This window comes from Capricornis sumatraensis, chromosome 22 (genome assembly GCF_032405125.1).
Source record: "Capricornis sumatraensis isolate serow.1 chromosome 22, serow.2, whole genome shotgun sequence".
NCBI lineage: Eukaryota > Metazoa > Chordata > Mammalia > Artiodactyla > Bovidae > Capricornis > Capricornis sumatraensis.
The window spans coordinates 34,180,811-34,194,998 of NC_091090.1; the positions used below are offsets into that span (position 1 = coordinate 34,180,811).

At 40.6% G+C, this 14,188-nt stretch overlaps 2 protein-coding genes across 2 annotated transcripts in view; both read left to right on the forward strand.

Annotated features, from left to right (window-relative positions):
* The window catches only part of LOC138069278 (zinc finger protein 184-like), a 1,142,341-nt gene that overhangs the window by 677,255 nt on the left and 450,898 nt on the right, over nt 1-14,188 (forward strand). The gene's annotated exons all lie outside the window — the stretch shown is intronic.
* On the forward strand, nt 2,742-12,576 carry LOC138069305 (putative olfactory receptor 2B8). The gene is made up of 2 exons (XM_068960559.1): nt 2,742-2,751; nt 11,642-12,576. Exons 1-2 carry the CDS (start codon nt 2,742-2,744, stop codon nt 12,574-12,576), a joined length of 945 nt encoding a protein of 314 aa, XP_068816660.1.

The window sequence follows — 14,188 nt, forward strand, 5'->3', positions numbered from 1 at the left end:
AGTTGAATCAACATGTACTGTATGAATACATTAATATACTTAAAGACTTAGGTAATTTTTTCTTATATCGATAGAAATATATGTCCTCAGTGTTTATTTCATAGTGGTTTTTTTCCAGGCTATATGGCCATTGAGATTATGTATAAAATGTGTAATAAATATATAAAATATATGCTATATAAATATAGTATATACAAATATCTCTGAGTATAAACATTTATATATTTATTGTTTTGGCTTCAAGACCCTTTTGTGCTTGTAAGATAGTTTGGTGATCCCACGGACTGAATCTTATTTGTCTTTGTGTACGGAAATCTAGTTTTATAAACGTAGACTTCTATTTGCCTCTGAAGAGAGACTGACTTTGGGGCAAAATGAGATGCATGCCAGAGGATGCCAGACAACACCATCTCTGATTCTATTACTGATTCTTCTCCCAGCCCCACTGTCTTGTGTCTTAGCCAAAGGGATAGAGAGTCTGGTGGCAGAAGCTAAAGATAGTGGAGGGCCTCTCTTGGGCTATTTTTTCAGTGATTGAGTAATGAAACTCAAGGGAAGAGAGAGATATTCTACACTGAGATAGGCAAAGTGGAGAGAGGCACAGGTGCTTTAAACTCCAGAGAACACAGAGCTCATGCAAGAACTTCCTGGGAACTGCCAGAAAGAGTTCATTTTGGCCAGACTGCAAGGATTGTTGTTGTTGTTTAGTCATTAAGTCATGTCTGACTCTTTTGTGACCTTGTGGACTGTACCCTCCAGGCTCCTCTGTCCATGGGATTTCCCAGGCAAGAATGCTGGAGTGGGTTCACCATTTCCATCTCCAGACGATCTTCTGACCCAGGAACTGAACCCGTGTCTCCTGCATTGGCAGGTGGATTCTTTAACATTGAGCCACCTGGGAAGTCCTAGGTGGGATTGAAATAGTAAATAAAAAAGTAGATAAAACAACAGCCTGTTGTTAATTATCACTCTTGGGCCTATGGGCTGATACAGTTTCAGGAAACACAGGCTGGAGTTGTATCATATCACTTGGCATTGCTCTTGCCACATAGGCGGACATTCAGAAATGTTTGCTGAAAAAGTGTTCTCTGACACCTGTGGAGACTTTAGCATTTCACCATGGGATATCAAATGGGCAAAGATGGAGGGGAGGCAGGCTCTGAGCTTTGCAAGAAGCAGAAGGAAGAAAATTATGAAAAGTCCTTCTTGGGAGGTTTCTTCTCTCTGGACTTTCCCTCAGCTCTACATCTGGCTGGCAAAACAGAAACCTCTGCTTTTATTATTTGCCACCGTTTCTATCTAGAGTTCCCAGAAAGTTCTCACATGAACTCTGTTCCTGGTGAGCAGAACCCTCTATTTTCTTCCCCTTCTCATCTAAGTTGCTCATCACTACTGATCTACCAGTGCCTGCTTTGACAAAGTGATGCTATGTCGGGCACCAGTGGTCTCTGAGCTGCTAATGTGACTAATGTTGATGCAGCCCTGACAATTCTGGGTCCCAAAATGCCAACGACTTTCACCACTTTGCACTTAAAGTGTAGAAGGGCTCTCTACCTTAAAGTAGCTACTTCTAGTGTGTAGATCTTTCTCTTCTACTTACAGAGAAATGTGCAAGGGAAAGTGGCCCTTGTGATTATCTCCATCCTTTCATCAAAGACTCTGCCCTTTCACTCGGGGTCTTTGAAGGGTGGTGGGGGATGGCCAGGTGAAGTATGGTTAGCTTTTTGGTAGAGGACATATGAAACTTTAGAATTTAAGCTACTGCCACTTCATGCTGTGAGGACTGAAAAACAAAGGACACCTGCCTACAGAGAGAGAAGGAAAAAGTAGATTTGAGAAAAAGGAAGAGGGTCACACAGTGCTCATCTTCAAGGCTGACTCATTTCTTAACAGCCTTGACCAGGTAAAGGTCATTGTACTTACCAGATGCTCATATCAGGATGCAAGTGTCTACTGGGAAGAGCCTTTGGCTTCCAAGTCAGCCTCCAGCATAATGGGAAAAATAAAAGAATGTTTCCTTTGCCTCCAGATATAGAAGGATGAGAGATGGAATGATCCTGTGAAGGGTATGTCTGGCTTAGTGAGAACTGGAGTGACCACAGGACTTCCTTACATTGAAATTTACAGCTTCTTTGTAGCTTCTGGGAACCCAGTCTCCCTCAACTCCAGTAATAGTTACTTATCCCCATGTGGATTTCCCAGTATCAACCCTGGGGATAATGTACCTGACAGACAATTCTCCAGGAGATTCAGGGAATTATAAGATGTGGAAGTTGTTAATAGGCTTTCAGAAAGGGTATTAGAAAATCCTTCCCCCAACAGGCCTGGAGACAACAAATATCAAAGATTTGATTCAGTTCAGTTCAGTTGCTGAGTCGTGTCCAGCTCTTTACAACCCCAGGGACTGCAGCATGCCAGGCCTCCCTGTCCATTGCCAACTCCTAAGTTTACTCAAATTCATGTCCACTGAGTCAGTGATGCCATCCAATCATCTCATGCTCTGTTGTCCCCTTCTCCTCCTGCATCAATCTTTCCCAGTATCAGGGTCTTTTCAAACGAGTCAGTTCTTCACATCAGATCTTCCAATGAATATTCAGGACTGATTTCCTTTATTGGACTTGTGGGATCTCCTTGCAGTCCAAGGAGTCTTAAGAGTCTCCTCCAACACCACAGCTCAAAAGCATCAATTCTTCGGCACTCAGCTTTCTTTATAGTCCACCTCTCCAGTTACTACAACTCCAATGACCACGAGTGGAACCAGACTAACAATGATGTCTGTGTTGGAGACAGAGGGCCGAGAAGGTACTGTGGAGGAAAGAGAAGGGGCCCGGACTTCAGGTTTGAGTCCTGACCTTGCTGAAGGGGTCCAGAAAGGCTCCAGCTTTATCTGAGAAGAAGCTCCACCCCAGCCTCCTCCTTACCCCATCTCAGCGTGAGAGTTTCCTGAAGCCCCTTGCACTGCTTATTGCACATGTATCTCTGCTCCTCTCAAGAACGGACCACTGGGGCCGCCCAGTTCTGGAAGGTTCCATTCCCTGAAGGCTGGGCTCTACAAGCTCCATGTCCTGGGTCTGGTCCTCCGTGTCACGCTGCCAGGTCAGTGGAATCTCTTCAGGGTAGAAGCCCAGGGCCCAGTACCTCAGAGGGACCTCACAGTCAGAGATGGGGTGCTGGGTCACATGTGTCTTTGGAGGGTCTCTGGAGGATGATTCAGAAAGTCCCATTTAGTGTTACCTCCATGGGTCCCTGAAGCAGCATCCTGTGACCATCCTGAGAATAAACAGGACAGTGGGTTTGAAAAGAAGCAGCACAAACACCAGATACCAGCCTGAACTCAGAGGTCTGGGCGTGTTCCCAAGTCCTTGGAAAGTTCTGGAGTCAGGGTGAGAGCCAAGGTAGGAGGCACTATGTAAGGGAGTGAATACAGAGTCATGGTCCTGACTTGGGTGGAGGCCGAATGACTCAGAAAAGCTGGAGTCAGGCCTCCAAACATGTTCTCAGGGTGAGAACTGGCCCTGAGAGACAGTCATGGTTCACAGATGGCACCCAGGGGGAAGGGGCACCGCTGACCAGTTATCTCAGGGATGGGTTCCTGCTTCTTCCCCAAAGAGACTAGATTCCTTAATTGTCCTTCAGAGAAGTGGGGCCACTGGTGAGTCACTCTCTTGTACAGAATATGAAAACCTGGGTGGATTCCTCCCTCTGCTGACAGGAATCGGGGCGCTGTTTCCACATTGACCCCATTTTCTTCTCCTGGTGTGAAGCCAGGATCAGCCCTAGCGGGGATCAGGGAGGCCCCACGCCCCTAGTACCTGCGCGCAGCAGTGTGTCCTTCCCGTTCTCTAGGTGTCTGTGGAGCCACCTTCCACAGTCCCCATCCAGGTAGTTCCTACTGTTCCCTGCAGCATTGCCCTGCTCAAGCTTGAGCTTGGAGATCTCAGCCTCTGCATACGCTGTGGTCCTGAAGCACAGGTCCTCATTCAGGGCAAGGTGATTGTTGCCATCGTAGGCAATCTACCAGAACCCGAGGCAATAACTTTTCAAATATGCAATTATACTTCTTTCAGGAGAAGACGGAGATGGGTGTTTCTGTCTGTTCCCTCAACATTGAGCCCTGGGTGCATGGGTGCAGGTAGCCAGTTCCAGGCTGTTTTTTTTTTTTTTTTTTTTTGCTACTCTCTTGTTGGACCCTGAAATGCAAGCCACTGAACCAGGTGATCAAGGAGTGTGCCCTCTGGCAGCAGCCATAAAACCTGGGCAGCCATACATGTGCACAAATTCTTTTCACAGAGACACCAGTGACCTGGGGTGGGACAGAGGGAGAGCACGATGATGGCACCTGTTGGCTTCTCAGGTGTTTGGCAAAGATTGCAGTTGACTCCTAGATATGTGTTAGAAGTCTTAGCTTTTAAGGTAAGGAAATAGGCTTCTTTCAGGGACAAGCTGGAGGTTTCAGTCTGTGTCTGTGTGCTGTGCCCTGGAGAGACAGCCACAGTGAGTCTGGGTGAGCCTGTTTCTTAGTTCATTATAGCCTCATGGATTTCATGGACACAAACTTCGTTGACTTTCAGAGGGGTTTTGGAGGCCCATGTCTCAAGTGTAAGTCTTCAAACTGAGGGTCCCAGACATCCAACACTTTGTTTCTCAGGGAGAAATTGGCAGTGGGGATTGCAGCCATGAAATTAAAAGACAATACTCCATGGAAGGAAAGTTATGACCAATCTAGATAGCATATTAAAAAACAGAGACATTACTTTGTCAACAAAGGTCCGTCTAGTCAAGGCTGTGGTTTTTCCAGTGGTCATGTATGGATGTGAGAGTTGGACTATAAAGAAAGCTGAGTGCTGAAGAATTGATGCTTTTGAACTGTGATGTTAAAGAAGACTCTTGAGAGTCCCTTGGACTGCAAGGAGATCCAACCAGTTCATCCTAAAGATCAGTCCTGGGTGTTCATTGGAAGGACCGATGTTGAAGCTGAAACTCCAAAACTTTGGCCACCTGATGCGAAGTACTGACTCATTTGAGAAGACCCTGATGTTGGGAAAGATTGAGGCAGGATAGAAGGGGACAACAGAGGATGAGATGGTTGGATGGAATTGCTGACTTAGTGGACATGGGTTTCAGTGGACTCTGGGAGTTGGTGATGGACTGGGAGGCCTGGCGTGCTGTGCTTTATGGGGTTGCAAGGAGTCGGACATGACTGAGCGACTGAATTGAATTGAAGTTGATTTTAGTTTGGGTTTTTCTTATTCACCTTCTGTGAATAAGAATAGCTTCACCCAGCTAGTTCGTGCATTTCTTTTCAAAGGAGTTGTTTTGGGTAAAACTGTAGATTCAGTGTGCCCAAGGGAGGAGGGGAGATCTGGAGCCCCTATGTCATGAGTGAACAGAAACCTTCTAGTTTTTTGCACAGCTTCCTCTCTCCTTGTCTCTCTCATTGCCATTTTTGTTTTGCCGTGTGTTTCTGTCTGTCCCTCTTTTTCTCATTCTCTAGTTCTTGTTCTATTCAAGACCTTTTAAAAAAACCTGTTTATTTTGAAATAGTTGCAGATTAACAGAAAGGTCTAAAGATAGTATAGATAGGTCTTGGGTACCTTTGACCTTTTTCCCAATGGTTATATATTCTATAACTATAATACAATTTAAAAGCTCGGAAACTGACATTGGTACAACGTATATATAGAGTTCCATGTAATTTTTTCATGTAGATTCCTGTAGCCATCATCATGATCAAAATATGGAATTACCCCTTGACTACTCACATCTTCTTTGTGATACCGCTTTATAGTCACACTCATTTTCTCCCCTTCCCTACACCCTCCATAGACCATCCTGGGCACAACTATCTTGATCCCCATCTCTATTATTCTGTCATTTTTGTGGAAGGGATTTAGATGGGATCATATAATATTTAACCTATTAAGATAGACATTTTCATTCAACATAATACCCTTGAGATGTTGTGTGTATTAGTAGCTTATTCCTTTTTTATTGCCAAGTAGTATTTCAAGTTTTGATGTGCCAGCACTTGTTCAGAACATTTTATTTGTTTTCAGCTTCTTGCTGTTACAGATAAAACTGCTATAAATAATTGTGCACAGGTTTTTGTGTGGAATACATTTTTGTTTCTCTGTCATAAATGCCAAAGAGCATGATTACTGGGTCTAAGGCAAGTGTATATTTGGTTTTTAAAAGAAACATCCAAGCTCTTTTATAAAGCAGATGTATCATTTTATATTCTGATTAGCAATGTATGAGTGATTCAGTTTTTCCACAATGATGCCAACATTTGGTATTGTTCTGATATTTTTTGTCTTGGTTGTTCTAGTAGGTAGGTAGTGATATCTCTTCATGTTCTTAATCTGCATTTTCCTGAAGGTTAGTGATGCTAAACATCTTTACATGTGCTTATTTACCATTCATATATTTGCATTGGTGAATTATTTGCTGAAATGTTTTTTCATTGAGTTGTTTTCTGATTGTAGAGTTTTGTGAGTTGTTTGTATATTCTAGACATGAGTGTTTTGTAAGATAAGTAGTTTGAAACTATTTTCTTCCAGTTTGTAGCTTATCTTATTATCCTCTTAACAGAGTCTTTAACAGACAAATGCTCTTTATTTTGATGAGTCCTCATTTGTACATTTAAAAAAGAAATAGATTATTCTTTCAGTGTATTATATTCTAATACAAAATAAGAATTTTACAAAATAGCATAGGAAAAAAGCATGTAATTGCAAGTAAGCATTTCTAGATAATGTCAAATTATTATCCAACATTATTATGCCAATTAATATTTACAGCAACAAGATTGAAATGGGAAGAAATGTTAATTGCATGTCTGTAATTCCCTCCATCTCTGCACAGTGTATGCAGTACTAATCTTTACATTTGAGTAAATATTATCATAGAATTTAACTAGTAGAGAGATTACTGAGAAAATTCTAAGAGTATTTTAAGCAAAAGGTAATTTTTCCCCATGGGTAGAATGTTATTAAAAAAACTGGAATTTATGGTTCTATGTGAAATGCTTGGCTATAGCATGTAAATTAGTTAAAGAAGATCTGTATGCTTGTCTGACTAATGACATACAAAAACCAAGATGCTTCAAACCTAAATAGCTTTCCCTGAGATAGCTTGTACTACTAGCTAGAAGTTGTCTATTACTCTGAAAGAAAATATGTTCTAGTGGGGAAAAGAGATTGTATATTTTTTGAAGCTGCCTTTGATGGTTAGGACCAATGCCTTCCATGGACAGATGCTAATTGTTCCTGCCTTTTGCCTGTATAGTCAAGTGTATAAGTTGTTCTGAAATTAATTGATATTCAGACTTCAAAACACACAATACCCATCAAGTTTCTTTCAATTTACTTTAACAATTATAGCTATCTTGTTTAACTCAATCATGTGGAAATAAATGCAAAGATGAGTAGAATTTAAACAAACCATGGAAGTTCCATATAAGAAATCAATAATTTTCCTGTTTGCTTATGTAAATCATTACAACTTTCAGATAGAAATTGAACAACATCATAGAGGACAGGTAGTTTTCCTTAGCCATATTAGCAGTTTGGGAGTAAAATGTGGTGGTTGACCTTTAATATATTTACCTTAAAGATTAGGTAGACACCGCCTAATTCCAGTGTTCTTGCCTGAAGTATACCAGGGACAGGGGAGCCTGGTGGGCTGCAGTCTATGGGGTCATGCAGAGTCAGACATGACTGAAGCTACTTAGCAGCAGCCTAATTGGTTAAAAGATGCTTACTCCTTGGAAGTAAAGTTATGACCAACCCAGAGAGCATATTAAAAAGCAGAGACATTACTTTGTCAACAAAGGTCCGTCTAGTCAAGGCTACGGTTTTTCCAGTAGTCATGTATGGATGTGAGAGTTGGACTATAAAGAAAGCTGAGTGCCAAAGAATAGATGCTTTTGAATTGTGGTGTTGGAGAAGATTCATGAGAGTCCCTTGGACTGCAAGGAGATCCAACCAGTCCATCCTAAAGGAAATCAGTCCTGGGTGTTACATTGGAAGGACTGATGTTGAAGTTGAAGCTCCAATATTTTGGCCACCTGATGCGAAGAGCTGACTCATTTGAAAAGACCCTGATGTTGGGAAAGATTGAAAGCAGGAGGAGAAGGGGATGACAGAAGTTCATGATGGACAGGGAGGCCTGGTGTGCTGTGGTTCATGGGGTCACAAGGAGTCAAACATGACTGAGTGAGTGAATTAACTGAAGTGAATTCATAACTCTGTTATCGATTAAAAGTTGGTTATGAATATTAGATAAAAATTAATTTACATTTAAAATTAAGTAACTGAATGCATTCTTATTTATATATGGATAATTTTTTGCAATTGTATGAAAAAATATCAAGTGTTTAGTAAAATATCTAAATCATTAAAAGAGGAGAGTTAAGGTAACTGAGAAGTCAAGGGAATTATCTGACCTCTGTCAATTATGAGAAATTATAAAAGAGGTAGATTAGGTATCCTTTTGCATTCTCCTTGATATTCATTTTCTCTGAGGATTGTCATCTCTGGGCAGCTAGGTGACATCAGCTAATTAATGGTACAGGACAAACATTCCCCAGAGACTTCAGTCAGGTAAACTGTTTTCACCAGACCATTATACTGCAGGTTCATACCAATCTCATGTTTTCATAATGAGCTCTCCATCATAGAGCCAAGACATTATATTCAGAAGGAATCCTGAGAGTTTGAGATTGCCTTCCTATGTCATCCTACCAGCTAGACACAATGCTGATCTTCAGTACCCTGTGAAGGTATTTGAAGTTATCAAGAGAAAGCATCTTGCTTAAGGAAAACTTAAGGATATTCCAATGCTGGTAGAATCAACTTATGTACTCAATGCATGCAACCTGCATCCTTAGTCTACATACTCAAGTTCCATTGCCCAGTGCTGTATTAAAGGCAGGAACTGGAAATGAGATAGGGAATGAGCTTAGGACACTCACATGAGGGGAATAAGACTGAGAGGACAGGAATTCGATCTCTGTGGACTTTACGAATTGATGTTAGTTTGTTTTCAGTTGCAAGTGTTCTTTAAAGGCTAAATTGAGTAACATACATGTCAGTTGGCAAAAGAAACAGAAACTCCTGTAGAAATTCACCAAATTTAAAAACCAAACTAAGTCTTCCTTGTGGAAGCCAACTTTGTGTTCCTAGACATTTCATCCTATTGTAGTGTATTCATTATGTCTCAGTATGGATATCTGGAGCAATTTAAATTCAGGATATTTGGCTGTCATAAAACATGTCCTTCAGTAATTGGATAATAGCAATATGTGAATCTGAAAATGTTAGACTGTACACTTTCATTTTTTCCTCAGCTCATATTTCTGTGAAATTACAGAATGTTTCTTAAAGTGTATTGTCAATAGCTGTAGTTTTAAAATGTTCATTTTCTCAAAGAAATGAACATATGTAATCTTCCAGATGCTAGCTTGATAATTACAACAGTGAAGGTTCATTTTGCAGTTATTATGTCAATGCAGTTTTGTATTTCTGTTAATGAAAGATGATCATTCTTCCACTGAGGAGAACACCAATTTGAGAGGAGAAACGTGGGTCAGAAAAGGTGATCTGAATGTTTAATTTATTGGTGAATTAGGCAAATGACAAGGTGATGTGTAATATGACTGTGACTGTCCTTCCATTCTTGCACACACTTATGAATGGACTACATTTTGTATGAATGGACTCTTGTTTTGTATGAATGGAGTCTCATTTTTATGAATGCTTTCAATGTCCAGCTCAGATATTTTCTGCCGGCTGCTGCACTGATTCACACCATATTTGTCATGGGTATTGACTGACAGCTTCTCAGCCCTTTCCTTCTTTAGAAAATTGCCATCAGTTGAATGGAGCCACATTGCCAGAAGTTCCGAATGTGGTTGGGCAGCTTGTACTCAATGACAGACTGGTGAGATTTATAAAAGTCTTGCCTTTTTGTCAAGGTGGAACTAAATCTGATACAATGCATGCTCCACAGCTTGTTATTCTGTACAGTAGTAACTAGTCGCATCTAAATAAGTAGGTATTTAAATTTACCTGAATTAAAATTAACTTTAAAATTCAGTTCTTTATCTGCCCCACTTGAAAGGCTCAGATAGCAGCATGTGGATAGCAGTGATTGTGTAAGTGAAGCAGAATATTTTTATCAGCAGATAGCTCTATTTGGAGAGTCCTTTTCCAGCTTTCTATGGGATCATGTTCATGTATTCCATTTGAGATCTCATCCTTGCTTAACACATTTGTCTGCTCTGTTTTGCTTCCCTGTTTCTCTTTGTCTTGAGGACATTCACTCAATAAACAGCATGCAAAAGAATTTCCATTTCAGCCTCTTTTCTCCAACCTGGCCAAACTCTGTCCATAGTGATTAGAAGTGTTATTTCTGAGACTGTGATAGATCCATTGCCTCCTCATCTATGTGTTCTTCATTGTCATTAGAATGTTGATAGTGAATAATCCTATCTCCTATAGGAATTCCAGGCATTTTAGTTGTTGGTAATATATGAAACTGAAATGAGCAGAAAGAAGAGTTAAGTTCTGGTCACTGGAGTTTGAAATTCTGTTGTGAAGTGACTACTTTTGTTGTTTGGTTACTAAGGCAAGTCCAACCCTTTCTGACCTCATAGACTGTAGCTTTCCAGGATTCTCTGCTGAAGTGGGTTTCCATTTTCATCTTAAAGTTATCTTCCTGATCCAGGGACTGAACCTGCCTTTCCTGCATCTCTTGCATTGGCAGGTGGTTTCTTTACCACTGAACCAACAGGGAAGCCTGTGAACTGATTATGCACAGTGAATAAATTTTTGGAGTTCTTGTTAAATTGGTATAGAAATCTTAGGTATCTCAAGGACAAAAGTTAAGCACTATAATTAAAGGTGATATTTTCAGGTTCTGAGCAATTTATTTTTACTACTATATCAAAAGACCAGGATATAGCATTCACAAATATAATGCATTAGGAGTAGAGATAACTATTTTCCCAGAATGTATCTATGAGAAGTATCTTAGGGATACATTGAATGTACTATAACCCTTTGTAAAAGTACATTCTAGCTCATAAATTTCTATATCTGAATGCATTTTAGAGATCATTTTGTATTATTCTAATACATGTGAGATATGTGCAAATCAAGTTATGTAGAATTATGAGATACATTTTTAGAATAAACTTTCTCCCTTTGTCTACATTTTCTTACTCTTTCTAATCACTCTCCCTTGATTTTCCCTCATTTCCACTTTCTCTAAGATGTACATAAATAATCATCATACTTTTATCCTATTAAACTCAATCTAAAACAGGCATTTCATATCTATGATTGATGTAAACCAAGGTTCATTACTTGATTTTATTATTATTCTTTTCTTATATTTATTTCAATATATAATCTTTGTGAATAGTAAAGACCTAATTAATTTAAGATATATCAATTTCAGTGAGTACATAATTTATTCAAATAGTTGCATATAAAATCACATGACCATGTCATTTTTTTTTTTTTCATGTCTTTGAAAGTGACAGTTTTCCTCTTCATCTATGCACTCTTTGGGAAGATACCTTTAATAAATTGCTAAATGCTTGATTTGACAGGAGCCATGTGCTAACAAAGGATAGAACAGAAAAATGAAAGTTCTTTCGCTGGATTTATCTTACTGGGCTTCTCTGACAGGCCTCAACTTGAGCTAGTCCTCTTTGTGGTCCTTTTGATCTTCTACATCTTCACTTTGCTGGGAAACACAACCATCATTGCGTTGTCCTACTTGGACCCGTGTCTTCACACCCCAATGTACTTTTTCCTCTCTAACCTGAGCTTTCTGGACATGTGCTACACAACTAGCATTGTTCCACAGCTCCTACTTAATCTCAGCAGAGCAGACAAATCTATCTCCTTTGGTGGTTGTGTAGTTCAAATGTTCATCTCTCTGACGTTGGGAGGTACAGAATGTATTCTCTTAGGAGTTATGGCAATTGACCGCTATGCAGCTGTTTGCAGGCCCCTTCACTACACAGTAATCATGCACCCCCGTCTGTGTGCCCTGATGGCTTCTGCTTCATGGATCACTGGTTTCACCAATTCCTTATTGCAGACAGTGCTTGTCTTCCTTTTACCTCGTTGTGGGAGAAATAAATTAGCCCACTTCTTTTGTGAGATCCCTTCTTTTCTCAAACTTGCCTGTGTTGACATCTCCGTGAATGTGTATGTGACCTTCTTTGCCAGTGTCATCATGCTTCTCGCACCTGTTTCATTAATCATGGTCTCCTATGGTCGGATTGTCTGGGCAGTCTTAAGAATAAAGTCCACTGCAGGGCAAAGAAAAGCATTTGTCACATGTGGATCCCACCTCATGGTGGTCTCCCTGTTCTTTGGCACAGCCATCTATGTGTATATTCAGCCCAGTAGCAGCAACTCCCAGGATCAGGACAAGTTCATGTCTCTCTTCTACACTGTCATTATCCCCACGACCAACCCCCTCATATATACGCTGAGGAACAGGGATGTGAACGGGGCAATGAAGAAGGTGCTTTGGAAAGACTCTGACTCCAGATGATGGCTGAGGAGGACAGTTGAATGGAAGGACTTTGAAAGCCAGAACTATTCAGATATATATGTGTGTCCCATGAGTTATCTAAAATTTCCTTTGGCAACTCTGAACGAAATTTGTTTACTTCATTCCCTTTGAAACATGAGCAGTCAAATTCTAAGTTTTTGTATTCATTTCAACTTCCAGAGACGTGGATTCAGTGTTCTGACAGCATTTGTTTTGTAGTTATTGTTTTTGAAATTTCTAGGGTTTTTCTTGATTTACTCCCTTTTAAGTACATGATTCCACATCTATTTACAAGATGACATATGAATATATTACATGAAATCACAGCCAAAATAAGAGTAGGAAACCACTGAAACGCTGTAAGGAATATTAACATTTCATCATTTCCTAAGAACTGTTACTGCTCCAACACATGTGTTCAGATGCAAGGGTAGATATCAGTTAGCTTCTTCTGTATAACAAATCACTTCAAAATTTACTTGCTTAAAACATTAACCATTCATTTATCTCACAATTATCTGCATCAGCATTTGTGCTAAGTTTAGCTGGACAATTCTTCTGGTCTTGGCTGGACTCACTCAAATGCCTGCATTAGGCTTCTGGGTCTACTTAGGGCTTCCTGATCTAGATTGCCACAGTTGGCATGGTTTCCATCTCCTTGATGTGGTCTCTAATCTTCCTGTACGATGGCCTGGAATGTTCATATGGGGAAGGCCGATTTCCAAGTCCTTGTGACAGATTTATTGTTTAAGATATGGCTGCTCTCCTGCTTGCCTGTCCTGTCTTTTTTTGTGCATTGTTTACCTCCATAAATAGTAACTGTTAGGGTCTGTTCTTTGTTCCACATGGAGGGTCTAGGAGGTCACAGTGTATTTCCATAGCCTCTTTTCCCAGTCAACAATAAGTAGGGCCCTCTCTGGTGGTCTAGTGGTAGAATCTTGCTGCCAGGGCAGCGAACACAAGTTACATTCCTGGTCCAGGAAGTTCCTACATGATGCGGAGCAACTAAGGCCATGAGCCGCAGCTACCCAGCCAGCTCTCAAGATCCTAAGAGCTACAACTACTGAAGCCGGCACGCCCTAGAGCCTGTGGTCCTCAACAAGAGAAGCCACAGCAATGAGAAGCCCTTGCACCGCAGCTAGACAAAGCCTGTATGGAGCAAGGAAGAGTTGCAACAAAGACTGAGCACAGCAAAAATAACAAAAAAAAGTCCAATCAGTGGGAGGTCTTTCCTGTTGGCCCAGTGGTTAAGAGTCCTCACTTTCACTGCAGTAGTCTAGGGTTGCATCCCTGGTCAGGAAACTAAGATCTACATGCCATGTAGCACGGCCAAACATTAAAAAACAAAGAGAACAAATCAGTAAGTGGGGAAAAAACAGAGGTCTGTCATCAGCAAGTGCCCTACACGGAACTGCTCAGATTCAGAGTGAAGATTTGACTAATGGGAAATGGGAGCTGATGAACAGATTACTTTCCCTTTCTTCTCCTGGGTGGGGATCTACTGGATGTCTCCTAAGACATGCTTCAGGGGCACAAACGTGATTGAACACACAGTTACTCCATACTAACAGCAAATTTGATAATGTATCCTTGACAAGTTCGCTTTTCTTCC